Raw genomic sequence first — 13406 nt, forward strand, 5'->3', positions numbered from 1 at the left:
CCCCGTTTCTATCCTTCTCGCCCCGGCTCCCGGCTCCCGGCCCTGGGGGGGGCTAAGCGAGCGGTCAGCCTCTGCCTGGCGGGATGCGCTTTACAGCCGGGGCGGAGCACAGAGAGGCAAAGTGGGGGACCCGAGTAACGCGATGGGCGGGGCGGGGGGGAGGGAGCGGAAACAATGAACCAATCAGCGACGGAAGCCCCGTCCCAGCGGGCGGCAGGCCAATGAATCGGCTTGGGCGCCATTTTTGATTAGGGTAGCGGGACGGCTCCTCCGCTCAGGCCTCTTTGAACATTATGCCCACATTAAAAATGGAGGCAGTTGTGGTCACGTGAGGGGGACCACGCCGGCTCTGCTTGGGGCAGGGCTAAGTGGGAGCCGAGCAGCGGGTGTAACGCCACAACCCTGAGCCTGACCGAGGCGGAAGCGCATGCGCGGCCGAACTGAAGCGGAGAGAGGAGAGTAGCGAGCAGCCCCGCCCCGTCTTGCTCCTGAGGTTTCAATGACTTCCCCCTGCTGAGCCTGGGGGCGGGGCTGTCACTTCCTCCCTCCGGGGTCCGAGGCCAGCAGCTGCCCTCCCTGCCCTCCTCACTCAGCATGCGCAGCCCACCCGCCCTTCCCGAGGACGTCGTCAGCCTCCTGGCAGGTAACCCGGGAGGGGGCTCCCAGGAGGCTGGGGCAGAGGAGCAGACATGGGGGGCTGGCGTGGGAAGGAGGGGTGGCGGGGGCAGAAGGGGTGGGAAGGAAGGGTGGCAGCTGCACCTCCAAGAATGGTGGGTTATTTTGCATTTATTAGGTGGATTGATTCGTTTCTGTGTTTGCTTGTCATCACACGCTTCCAGTGTGGTGCTTGCAGCAGGGGGGAGTGTTGGTGATTGGAAGGGGAGAGTACAGGACTGAGAGGAGAGTAGTGGTGCAGGTGGCAGGGTGGTAAGAAGCTGTGATGCCAAAAAATGGGGTTTTTTTATTTGTAAATTTTTAAAAAAAAATCTTTATTTTAGGGGCTTGTGGTATTTCTGAAAGTAGTTTCTCCTTTAATGGTGAAAAGGCCACTCCTCATTTGTGCGGTTTTATAATCTTTTCCTTCCCAATTATTTTTTTTGTATTTAAAGTTCCCCCGCAGGCTCTGTTTACTTTGATTATGCTCTTTTTTTAAAAAAATAAATAAAATATCTGCCTTCTATTTCAGTACAGCTGAAATGAGGAAGGACAGGTCTGCTTCTTACTTCCTCGGTCTCTCACACACAATATATACTCTGTCTACTTATTCCTGATTTTCCATTTTTACATATTGTTTGCTTAGATTATATTTACAAATAATATTCAAACATGTACATGCATGTGTCTCTGCACACTTTCCTGCAACTGCTCAATAATGTGCTTTCACTTATTTTGGAGAGAGAAACTAGGGGTGAGATGGTTCTTCAGTCTTCATGCCAGTTTTGATGCCTGGCCCCTTTGCTGAAACTGACAAGGGTACTAACAATGTTGTAGCCATGTTGGTCCCAGGACCTGAAGAGATCTGTGAAAGCTCAAAAATCTTGTCTTTGGGCAGGTCTACAGTACCATTTAATTTATGTCCCTCTGAGGGTTAAACCCCCTCCGGCCCCCGAGCCACACAGGTTTTGCACTGTCCACAGCGGTCCTATGACAGCAGGAGATGCTCTCCCACTGACATCGCTTATGATTCTCGCCGAGGTGGAGTACTTTTGCCAGCGGCAGAGCACTCTCACTAAGGGATAGCGCATCTTCACCAGACATGCTATAGCAGCGCAACTGTGTTGATGTAGCGCTGTAAGTTAGACTTGCCCTTTGTCGCCAACAGAAGTCAGTCCAATAAAAGATGTTACCTCACCCTCCTTTTCTCTCTAAGGATATGAACAGTGATGTAAAAACCTGTCCACCAATTAGGGGCTTATATTGGAATGAATGGATAGTGAAGCAGCCATCATGTGACCAAAATTTGGTCACTACTGACCTTGGCTGGATCCTAACCAGTGAGTTGAAAGGTACCTCATCTAAATCTTTGAGAAACATAGTTGGTCTAGAGCAGGGGTGAGGAACCTACGGCCCGCAGGCCGGATCTGGCCCGTGGCAGGTCTCCCCGCCATAGGCCGGAAACCCCAAGCTTCACTGTGGGGGGAAGCTAGGGTTGCCAGGCTGTTAAAAGTCCATTTGGCTCCATGCGGCTTCCGGAAGCTACCGGCATATCCCTGTGGCCCCTATGAGCAGGGGCAATCAGGGAAGCCCAGCGTGCTGCCCCAAACCCCATTGCCAGCTCTGAAGCTCCTATTGGCCAGAAAACCCCTGGCCACTCTGCCTAGGGGCCAGACATAGCGGCTGCTTCTGGGAGCAGCGTGGAGCCTTGGCAGGCAGGGATCCCCAAGCCTCTGCACCTCTCCCTGTGTGGCCTACAACTGTGTTTTTTTGTGGGTCAGTGGCCCTGTTAGAAAAAAGGTTCCCCACCCCTGGTCTAGAGATCCTTTTGGCAGTTTAAACATGCCCCAAAACCAATAAAACAGAAAAATGTATTAGTTCATAGGAAAACAATATAGTCCTAGATCACCTGGCTTAATTCAAATGTTACTGTGTTGGTGCATCACATATTGTTTCAATAAAATGTGAGAGATTATGGTGTGGCTATGTAGGTGTTTATATGGACATGATGAAGTGTGATGAACTGACTACTAAGGAATACTTTCTCACCACAGAAGATGACCAGCAATAGTCTACATAAAAGAGGCTTTAGAATGGTTTGAGGCATACTTTGTTATGCGTAAGATTTACACTAGTGTACTTGATTTCCTTTTCCCCCCCTCTCCCCGCAGCACTAAATAGCTTATTGTTACTGATTTGGGGTAAGTTATACATCTCAAAACTCAGGATTTTTTAATTCGCTTTGGAAAAAACTACTTCAGTTTGAATGGTTAAAGCACTGGAGAACTTTGTTTCTATTCCTGGTTATGACAGACTTCCACATGACCGTGGTAAAGACACTTAAACCATATTCTTCACATTCTAGTGCTTTAAATCCACACTTGGGCACCTGAAGAAATGGCCTGAATTTCACAGGGACAGAGTACTTACATCTCCCACTAGTTTTAGTTCAGTACCACTTAAAATCAGGCTACTTATTTAGGTGCTTAATGTTAAGGAGGCAGGTTTGCAAAGTAGATTCAGAAAGGTTAAGGCTATGTGGTGTCTGAGTGTAATTAATCTTTGTAAAAAATATTGGCCTAGAACCCCTTTGCTCTGCAGTAAAATCATCTGGAGGAAGGAAATCTCTATGAAGTTACCTTGTAATATTAGGGGCAGGAGGGGAAGGTTTGTTAACATCCCTCCCCCCCCCCATCCCCCTGGAATAGGCTGCAGACTCCAAACCTGGAAAATTTCCAGGGATCCACAAGGTTCTACAGGAGGGGACCCAGGGGCATCCTCATGAAAGTTTTGCTTCTGGACACCCTGCAGCTTCCACCCTCCTGAAGTGCTGCTGGGAACTCCTCTTGGACATGGCTGCCCATGAGATCTAAGGGGATCTATGCAGATGAGACAATACAGTCTGAGTTTGTATTATTTCTTCTAATAATGTGCACCCTCTTCCTCCCCGCCCATCCTGTTTAGTCTCCACTCTCTCCCCCAGCACAGACTGCTTGAAGAGGCCTCTATAAGGCTCAATGAGGCAGCGCTGCAGAGGCAGCTAATGCCTCTCCTGTACAGGCTGGGAGGTCAGCTGTACATGGAGGCTCTCATTGATTATAGTGACTGAAATGCAAAGTTGACTGTCAATAAATACCTAGTCAGTCTGTAAAATACCCTTGGGTTACAGTTTTTTAGATATTTAAAAATGTTAGTCTCTAAGGTGCCACAAGTACTCCTTTTCTTTTTGCGGATACAGACTAACACAGCTGCTACTCTGAAACCAGTTCTTCTATGGTGAAATGAAGCTGTACTTTTTACAAGGACTATCTTCAGTAAACAAGTTTAAGGACAAAGTGATGTGGGTTTTTAAACTTTTCTTAAAATAGTTTAAAATTTAGTACAACAAGAACAATATCTAGATCTTTAAGTTACAGTGGAAGACATATTTACGGTTTAAGTTCACACTCTGGTTTAATCAGAGTACTTGACGGAAAGCGTACTTAACACTTGTTCATCTCCTAGCTCTTTCTGAGCATAATAAAACTTGTATAGAGTTGAGAGACTATTCAGTTGGTTAGACATGATACTTAAGAATTCTGAGGGACAAGGGGGTGAGTAATAACAGATATTGTCTCATTAACCATTACAGACATGTCTGTCCTTTGAATTGTGGTGGGGAGAAAAAGCCTTGAGGGCATAGATTGCTATTCAGTTGAAAACTTCACTTCTGTGTGCTTTTCCTAGAAAAAATAGGATAGCTTATTTAAACAACCCAACTGTCACAGGGCAAGCACACCCATCCCCTTTTGGGGCAGGGTGAGGATTATTTCCCCCACAGCTGAATCTTGGCAATCTTCCTGGGTCTTGGTACAGTGTGGCCTAGGGGTAAGTCAATAGGACTGCCCTTTCAGGGCTGTGTGGCCTAGTGGCCAGTCAGGGGAGTTGGCCACAACCTGGGGGTGGGTGGCAGCCAGGTAGGGGGACCCAGGCCCTCCCTGCTCCACCAGATCCCAGCTCAGGGTCCTGGTAGTGGCAAGTGTGCTCACCAGTGGTTCAGCAGGGAAACCCATCCAAAACACACTGACACCACCCAGCACAATGACTAGTGTACTGTGCTACTTCCTACCCTGTCCCTGGTGCAGTGGTCCTGGCATCTCCAAGTTCTTGGGCTCCTCAGCCTGTGTGGCTCCCAGCAGGTCCATTACTCCTTGGGCATCTGCAGGAGCTTGGGCATTCACCTGGGTCTCAGCACCCCTGGCTTCTACTACCCAGGGCCTCAGTATTTCCCAGTCTGGCATATACAACATATATCCTCCCTTCTTAACAGTCTACTCTGAGCTGGGCTGATCTCTTTTATACCTGGTCTCCAGCTGGAACATGACCAGCAGGGCCGAGGGGCGTGGCCTCCTTGGCCCAAAGGGTGGAGTTAACCCTGGCAGTACCAGTGCCCCACCATACCAACAGATACTTCATACAGATCATATACAAAAAAGCTATGTTAAAAGTTATTTAAGTTGCAAAGTTGATAGTTAAGCACTTTGAAAATTAGGAAATACTAGAGCTGAGGTTGCACAAGCAATCTCTATTCACCCCCCCCCCCCCATACACCCCAGTGTGTGCTTTATGGTACTGTCTTTAATTATATGATCACATGCTATTTTTTTTTGCACAGGACACTAGCCTCATTCTCTACACTGTCTAGGCGGTAGTTGAGAGAAGAGGCAGCGGTTCAGTATCTTTATCTTCATTAAATTAGTAACTCCTACCTTATTTACTGCACACCATCCAAAGTCTGCAATGCATTATTCGTCTCGGCCTTTTCTATGGTGCTTATTAATGTAGTGTTCAAGTGGCTCACAAATACTGATGAATTCATCTCTGTATTATCCCCATTTTACACATGGGGAAACTGAGAAAGAAACATGTCTGAGGCCACACACTGAATCAGTGGAGAGCCAGGGTTAGAATGCAAAACGCTCTGTCTCCAAACCATGTACTTGTTTCTCCAGACCATGCTGCCTTACTGTCAGAGAGGTGCTTCCATTGACTTCAGTTGTAGTTGTGACTACTCAGCACTTCTGTATATCAGACCCCAAGGGAGAGAAACACAATCAGGGACTTACTACCTATGAACAGTTCAGGCTATATAAATTGCAAAACAGCATGTCAAAGTCATATTCAGGACTCACATAATTTGTCAGACTACTCTGTTTATTAGCAAAGCGCTTTGCCAATGCACCCAGATATGTGAGCCCCTCTCTGAGGCTCATTCTAACTTATTTATACAATTAAGCCAAAGCCAATTTAACATAAGAGACAAAAGGAAGCAGAAACTGACAAATATACATACATATCTTATTTGCATACTAAAGTTTACCAATCTCCTAGCTCAGTAGGAGCTCTAAGTTAATTAGTTTGAAGACCCATTGTCTCACACTCCTTAATGTTTCTCTTCCTGACAACTATATTTCAACAAACCCTTCAAGTAGCATTTCTTTAATGAATTATAATTTCAATATAATTCATTCTACTTCACAAGCACATAGAGTTCCTATTGCAGAGACAGCATAGAACTGAGTTCTCCTGACTGGCGTTCATTTGCTTTAACCATGGAACCATTCCTTTTCTACCCAGTTGTCTCTAGCCTCATTTTCTATCCACTTCTTCCAACTTCTGCAACAAAGGAAGAGATCCTACAAACTTTCTCATTCACTTCATAACCCAGATTGGTGCACTGTACAGTGTACATTTATCTTGTACACTGAATAAGTCAGGGGTCCCTTGGAAAAATAGTATGTGATTATGTAATTAAAGATTGTGATAATGCATACACACAAGAGGAATGAATTAAGTTGCATCGTCAACTTTATTTCCTAACTTTTGAATGCTTGACTTTGCAACCTAAATAACATTCTTATCTCTTTTTTCAATGCAAAAAGGTTTTAAAAAATTATCTTGTGAGCAACTGTTCAACCTGTGCCATTGTGTATCATTGGTAGGGTTTAACACTGAACCTTCAGCATTGCAGAACAGCGTGAGCTACAGGAATGACTATACATTGGTTGGAAGCAGGAGAAAGCTGTTCCTGTAAAGTAGGAGGAAGGGCCACTGTGGCAATGTGCTTGTTGCAAGGGGTGGCCAGGGGAAGCCCAGTCCAGATCTCTTTCTCTTTTCTTTGTGTGGGGGTGGTGGTGATGAGCTCTTTACCTATGTGGTGCCCCCACGGGGGCAGAGATGGGTGGGGCCATGCTCTGTGCCCATAAGGGGAGGCAGGGCCCAGTATAGTGCTCTCTCTCCTCTTCCCTCTCTTGAGGAAGTTGTCTGCTCCTGGGGTTCCCAGTGCAGTATCAGTTGGTGCTGCTGCTTCTGTGGCAATGTGGGCCTGGCCTTATACTGAAATATTCATGTTAAACTGTTATTTTGCTATGTTGCCAAAATCGTGTTCACTATACAAACAGCAGAAGGGAAATTGCTGTTTAAAAATTTTTATTTTTTCAGCCAAATTTAAGAGAATTCCCTAGGATAAAGAAAAGGCATTTCTCTAGCACCAGGACTTTTTCTTCCTGATGAATGTCAAAAGACATCTGCAAATGTTGGAGGTGTTAAACCATCCCTAAAAAAGTCAAATGTTTCCTAATGAAAACTATTAGGCAACTGAAATATAGAACTTGCTACCATATTCCTTATAATTTAGGGTCATGGTCCTCCTTGAAAGCATGATGGAACTTTATAATACCTTTTGCATAAAGAATGACATTTGCTTCATTGTTGACCCATATTAGTGGAAAGAGATTTTATTTTCTCATAACTCTTTGATTCACATTCCATAAATTTTGGCTTCTGCTTAATCCAGAAGTTATTTTGGAGGTGTCTGCTTCCCAACAAATGTACATTTTCTGCTACTACCTACTCCACAAATTATGGTGTACAGAATGCCTACCTCCATGGTTTTGATTGCAAATAGTTTCTGAATTTCACTGAGTTTTTTAGATGTTTTGGGGTAATGGGGATTTCAGTCTGGGAAGAAAAGAATTCTGTTTCTGTTTTGAAGAGATCTTGTTGCTCCTGTGCAATGCATAAGTGATCTGTGTCTCAAACTCATGATGTCCAGGGTTACAATAAGGGTACCGCCAGCTTTTCATGTGTTGTAAGTACCTATGAAATGGTAACTTCTCTATTCTAATATTAAAAAAGTTAAAGAAGTTTTTGTAACTAATGTGTTAAGTATGACTCTGGCAGACCAAGTGCCAGCTCATGCCAAGGCCCCTAGGCCTCAACAAAATATTGACAAATGCATAGCTGGAAACCAGTCTGGCTCATTTGTGTGTTAGCATTGTTAAAATAGATGTTAAGTTTCTAAGAATGTGTTTAGTGTTTAGACTTTATGAAGTGCTTGTAGGATGCTGCATATAGTAATCTCACTTGTAACATCTGTACCCCATGGTATAAGGTTATATTGAGTGTTTGCACTGTAAACCTCTGTAATTGTATAAGTCATCAAACAGGAAAGGAGCATTAATTCATGTAAAATTCTGGCTTTCTACTGAAGGGGTTAGGTCCTGCCCACCAAAATCAAATGAGCCATTGTGAAACATAAAAAAACAAAGGCTTTATTAATAGCTCCCCCCCACACCCATGAAGAGGAGACATACTTGTGGACTCCTCCCATCAGCATGAACTCTGGGGGAAGGGAATAAAAATCCCTGACAAGAAGAAACTGGATCTCTATGTTGCTTGGACTTTGAAAGCGCAAGTTTTCTATGCATAAGCAAGGGATCCCCAGCTGCTTCGTTTAGGTTAGTCCTTGAGGACACACAGAACTTTCATATTACAGCCGCTTCTATCACCTTTTGAAACTTAAATCTATAATAGGATTGGCTGCAGGTGGTGTTTGGTATAGGATCTAAGGTGCAATTGACCTGGGATAAGTGACTGGTTCTTTGGGACTGGGAGTAAACTGAATACTGTTGTGATTTTTTTTTTTTTAAAGTGTAAGGGACTGTCTGTCAAAAAGGCAAACTTGCCTGGGTGGCAAGTAGGGTTGGTAGACATCCGGTTTTTGACCGGAACAGGTGGTCAAAAAGGGACCCTGGTGGCTCCAGTCAGCACCGCTGATTGGGCCGCTAAAAGTCCGGTTGCAGTGCAGGCAGGCTCCCTACCCAGCTCTGCATGGCTCCTGGAAGCGGCGACATGTCCCTCTGGCTCCTAGCTGCAGGGGCGGCCAGGGAGACTCTGCGTGCTGCCCCTCCACCGCCCCGAGCGCCAGCTTCACAGCTCCCATTGGCCGGGAACGCGGCCAAGAGGAGCTGCAGGGGCAGTGCCTGCAGCTGGGGGCAGCATGCAGAGCCACTTGACTGTGCCGTGCCTAGGAGCCAGAGGGACATGTCGCTGTTTCCAGGAGCTGCCTGAGGTGAGTGCCAACCAGAGCCTGCACCCTGAATCCCCTCCCGCTCCCCTGTCCCAGCCCTGAGCCTCCTCCTGCACACAAACTCCCTCTTGGAGTCTGCACCCTCTCCTGCACTCCGCACCCCTGCCCCAGCCCTGAGCCTCCCTCCTGCACCCTAACCCCCTCATCCCTGGCCCCACCCCAGAGCTTGTACTCCCAGCCCAGAGTATGTATCCCCTCCCGCACCCCTGCCCCAGCCCAGAGCCCCCTCCTGCACCCTGAACCCCTCAATTCTGGCCCCACTTCCGAGCCCGCACTCCCAGCCCAGAACCTATACCCCCCCCACACTCCTGCCAGAGCCTGGAGCCCCCTCCCAAACTCTGAACTCCTCGACCCCAGCCCAGAGCCCCCTCATGTACCCCTCATTCCTGGCCACACCCCAGAGCCTGCACCCCCAGTCGGAGCCTGCACCACATCCCCTGCCCCAGCCCAGTGAAAATGAGAGAGTTAGCAAGGGTGGGGGAGAGCGAGTGACTGGGGGGAGATAGAGTGAGTAGGGGGCGGGGCCTCTGAGAAGCAAGTGGCGTGGCTGCTGGGAAATGGGTGGGGCAAGGTTGTTCGGCTTTCTGCAAATAGAAAGTTGGCAACCCTAGTGGCAAGATAGACAGGAGAACCCAAGGGGACTGTCTGTGACTCCATGTTAAAACTGTTACAGTGCTTGAGGAATTTATACTTGATACGTGGATGGTGAAATCTAAGTATAGAATTCACAACCAGTTTGGGGTTTGTGGCCTGCTTCTTAACAGTCTGCCCTGAGGTTGGTACTCACTCTCCTGTGCCTCTCCAGGCAGCTTAGACACCAGTATAGTCTTGGCAGGATTCACATGCCACGGGTCTGCTGGGTTTATAGCTCGTACCCCAGTGCTATTAGAAGTTTTAGCTTGATATTGAGAGTTTTTAAAGGCTAAAGAATAGACTCAGTGAGTGAATCACAGTCATATGATGGTCTTGACAGAAAAGACCTTGAAAAGTTATGCAAGGAGAGGGGAATATCCCTGTAATGGTGTGTACCTACCCCGCACTGGTTCAGCAGGGGCTAATTACACTCTGTGGGATGAGGAGGCCAGGCCCCCTTATCCCTGCTGGGCATGCTCCAGCTGGAACCAGGATAAAAAAGGGAGCAGCTCAGCCCATTCTGGGCTGAAGATTGTCATATGCGGCTTGGAGGGCCAGTAAATTTGGCTACCCCTGTTTTATACAATTAGTCTCTATACAGAAGTTTGAAAGGAGTCAGGTGTCTCAGAAATATGACAGGCATGCTAAAGGAAGATCTTTGACACAGGTGATTTGGTGTTGATTCCAGAGAAGAAGAACAAAATGCAAGATTTTTGGGAAGGACATCTTGAGGTGATAGAGGGAATGAAGTCACTTATAAGGAAACCCCCATGGCAAGGAGGAGGGCAAACAGTAGATGTGAATATATTGAAAGCTTACCTGCGTGGCAGGGTGGACTGGAGTACCCAAGGGGACTGTCTGTGACTCTATGGTAAGGCAGTTATAGTGCTTGAGGAGTTCGCATTTGATAGTTGGTGACATCTAAGTATAAAACTCACAGCCAATTTGGGATTTGTGCTCCACTTCTTCACAGTCTGCCCTGAGTTTGGTTCTTATGCTCCTGAGCCACTCCAGACAGCTTGACAATAAGATTCATCCTTTTCAGGATGTTAAGAAAGCCAAGTACTGATTTTTTTTCCCCCGTCCCCCTCGTTTCCTGCTGCATTTCTTCCACTGAACAAAAATTCCTCATCAAAATCTACTACAAGATTTTGTCTCCCAGGTTCTCTCCTGAGCAGCTGCTCATCACTCAGCTTTATGTTCTGAATTTCCAGTGATCTTTTCCAGATTGCCACATTTCACCGCAAGTCCCTTATTTTTTTCTTCAAATGAAGATAATTTATCCAGCATCCCAAAGCAGCTTCCTAAGACTAGGCATCATAGGGAGGGAAGACGCATGAGGCACAAGATGGTGGATCAGGTGCATGGATTAAGGAAGTCTAATTTATCATATTTACTTTTTGGTGTTGGGCACTGCAGCAGTTATATTCTTCATCTGTCCTCAGAAACCAGTCATCCTTCTCTTACCTCCTCATCAGCTGTTGCTGGACATGTGCCTTCCCTTCCCTATCATAAAAAAACTCAGAATAATTTTTGTACATTAGTTTTAAAACATAAACATCCATACAATTATTTATTGTAATGCATAATTTTCAGGCTGATATTGCTGAAATTAATGTTCATTGTAAAAGAATCCCAGGGTTATGTGCATATCTGAGTAGACATATCTTTGCAGCTGTTAATATGCATTTGAACAGTACTGGAATGGGACTGGAAACAGTGAGGTAAAGAGCCCTACACAAGCTTCCTAGTAAGAAATAGCCTCCAGTGATTTGAAACATTGTTCAGTTGTGTCTGCCATAAATTTGAGAATAAGTGTCATGTGAGTGGTAAAAATGGCATAGACTATTTTTTATACACTCATTACTCACTTACATGCCACGTTAATTGAAAAAGACAAACTATCTTTCTCATCTGACTAAGTTTACGTTTCTTTTCTAATCACATGTCAACAAACCACAATAGATGCAGTATAATGTGGCATATTGTGTAAATCTTAGGTTAATCCTTAAGATTGTTTACTGTAGCTCATTTGGAATCATGTTGTAAACTGATCTTGATTTGTATTAGTGTGCTGCTTTTCAAGAACTCCTTAACATTTTAGAGCCTGATCTTCGGTCATCTCTGAGGGGCATGGGGTGTGGAGAAGAAAATGTTCCAATCACCATATGGTGAGATTAGAACTTTGTCCTGAATGTAATTTATTTGAAATGTCCTAGCTGTTTGATTTCAATTGAGGATCTGAGCAATCTATGTGTGCTTTTGCTCTGTAAATCATTGAAGGGAATTGCTGGTTGTTTATTTTATCAGTAAATTCATTTTATGTTGGTAGTAATATAGAAAGATGGTCTTGCTTATGGTGGTTTAAGATACAACTGGACTGCCCATAAAAGATTCTATGTGGCAAAAGAAAGGTCTAAATACTTGTCAGCCTATACTAATGCACTGTTTTCGGCTAGCTGTCTTACAGTGGCAAGTCTGTCTTCATTCTTCTTTTGTAACAGATATGTTGTTGCTGTATAAATACAAATGTAAATCAAAACATGACAAGTAGCATGTTCAATGTGATCCAATATTTATTTAGCAAACTCTAGGAAGAAATTTTCCAAACCATCCGATGGTCTTCCTTGTGAGGGAAAAGAGCAAATGTTGCATGCATTGCAAATCGTGATTTATAGCACAAATGCAGAGGCAGCTTCAGAGGTGGTTGTCTGATAGGGAATAGGTCTAAAGTCAATTTATAGTAGATTTCTGTGCAAATTCTGAAGTCAGCTTGGTTAATTGCTTCCTAAAATTAGACCTAGTGCTATTAAGAGATATTGTGGCTGGCCATACTTCCAAAGTATATCTCCTATAATATGTTTACTTCAAGTAGAGCAGATATTTACTCGATTTAGTAATATACAATGCAAACAGCTGTGTTAGGTATGAAATGATTGTATCCTTGCAGAGCTGAAAGCCAGGCTGCAGAAGCATGTTCAGACGGCCACAATTTTTTTGTGATTTGTAGATTTTTATATTTTCCCATTTGTATAGTTTTCTTAGCAGAATCCTGAAAAACCTTATGTGAGTAGACTTCATGCACAAGAATAATTGTTGACTTCATAAAACTCCTCAGCATAAGACATTGACCACTCGCATGAATGAGGTTCTGAGGGATTGGGCCTTCTGTTTGTATTCTGCCTCCAGAAATTGGAAAATTCCCAAATTTGCCTGTGTAGACCCACTGAAATACTGTGATGCCCAAGTCCTCACTATATGTTTATATTGATAATTGCAAACAAAAATAACTCTGACTTAAACATTTCTACACAAAGGATAAATATAAATTATAAACAAAATAAAAATGTCTTTTAAAATTTTGATTGGTTATACCTATTGGCAATCAAGTTTTAAACTAAATAAACCATTTGATTAATTACAAATGAGTTAGTACCATATTTTAGTCCCCTGTCTCTTTTCTATCAGTTTGTAGTCTTTTTTGACAGCAATTTGTGAGTCAGATCTTATCAGTTAGATCTTTCAGTGCTGCATCTAGCGTTCATTTCACTCTAGAGTACTTCAGACAAGGTTAAGATAATTAAATATAAACAGCAGCAAAACAAACACTGTTATTAACATTAATTATTTCAGGGTTTGTATGTTAACTTTCTTTAGATAAGTTGGTGTGGAATAGTTTCTCCATGTCTATTCATCTTTGTAATTATAG

At 44.5% G+C, this 13406-nt stretch overlaps 1 protein-coding gene across 2 annotated transcripts in view; it reads left to right on the forward strand.

The window, feature by feature from the left end:
• Positions 1–436: 436 nt before the first annotated feature.
• SKAP2 (src kinase associated phosphoprotein 2) overlaps positions 437–13406 on the forward strand; it is a 149133-nt gene continuing 136163 nt past the window's right edge. For both annotated transcript variants that reach the window (XM_073333650.2, XM_073333651.2), the window contains exon 1: positions 437–643. In XM_073333650.2, coding sequence (XP_073189751.1) covers positions 595–643 — 49 coding nt within the window. In that variant the 5' untranslated portion in view covers positions 437–594. The remainder of the gene's footprint in view (positions 644–13406) is intronic.

Source organism: Lepidochelys kempii, chromosome 2, assembly GCF_965140285.1.
Source record: "Lepidochelys kempii isolate rLepKem1 chromosome 2, rLepKem1.hap1, whole genome shotgun sequence".
Classification (NCBI taxonomy): domain Eukaryota; kingdom Metazoa; phylum Chordata; order Testudines; family Cheloniidae; genus Lepidochelys; species Lepidochelys kempii.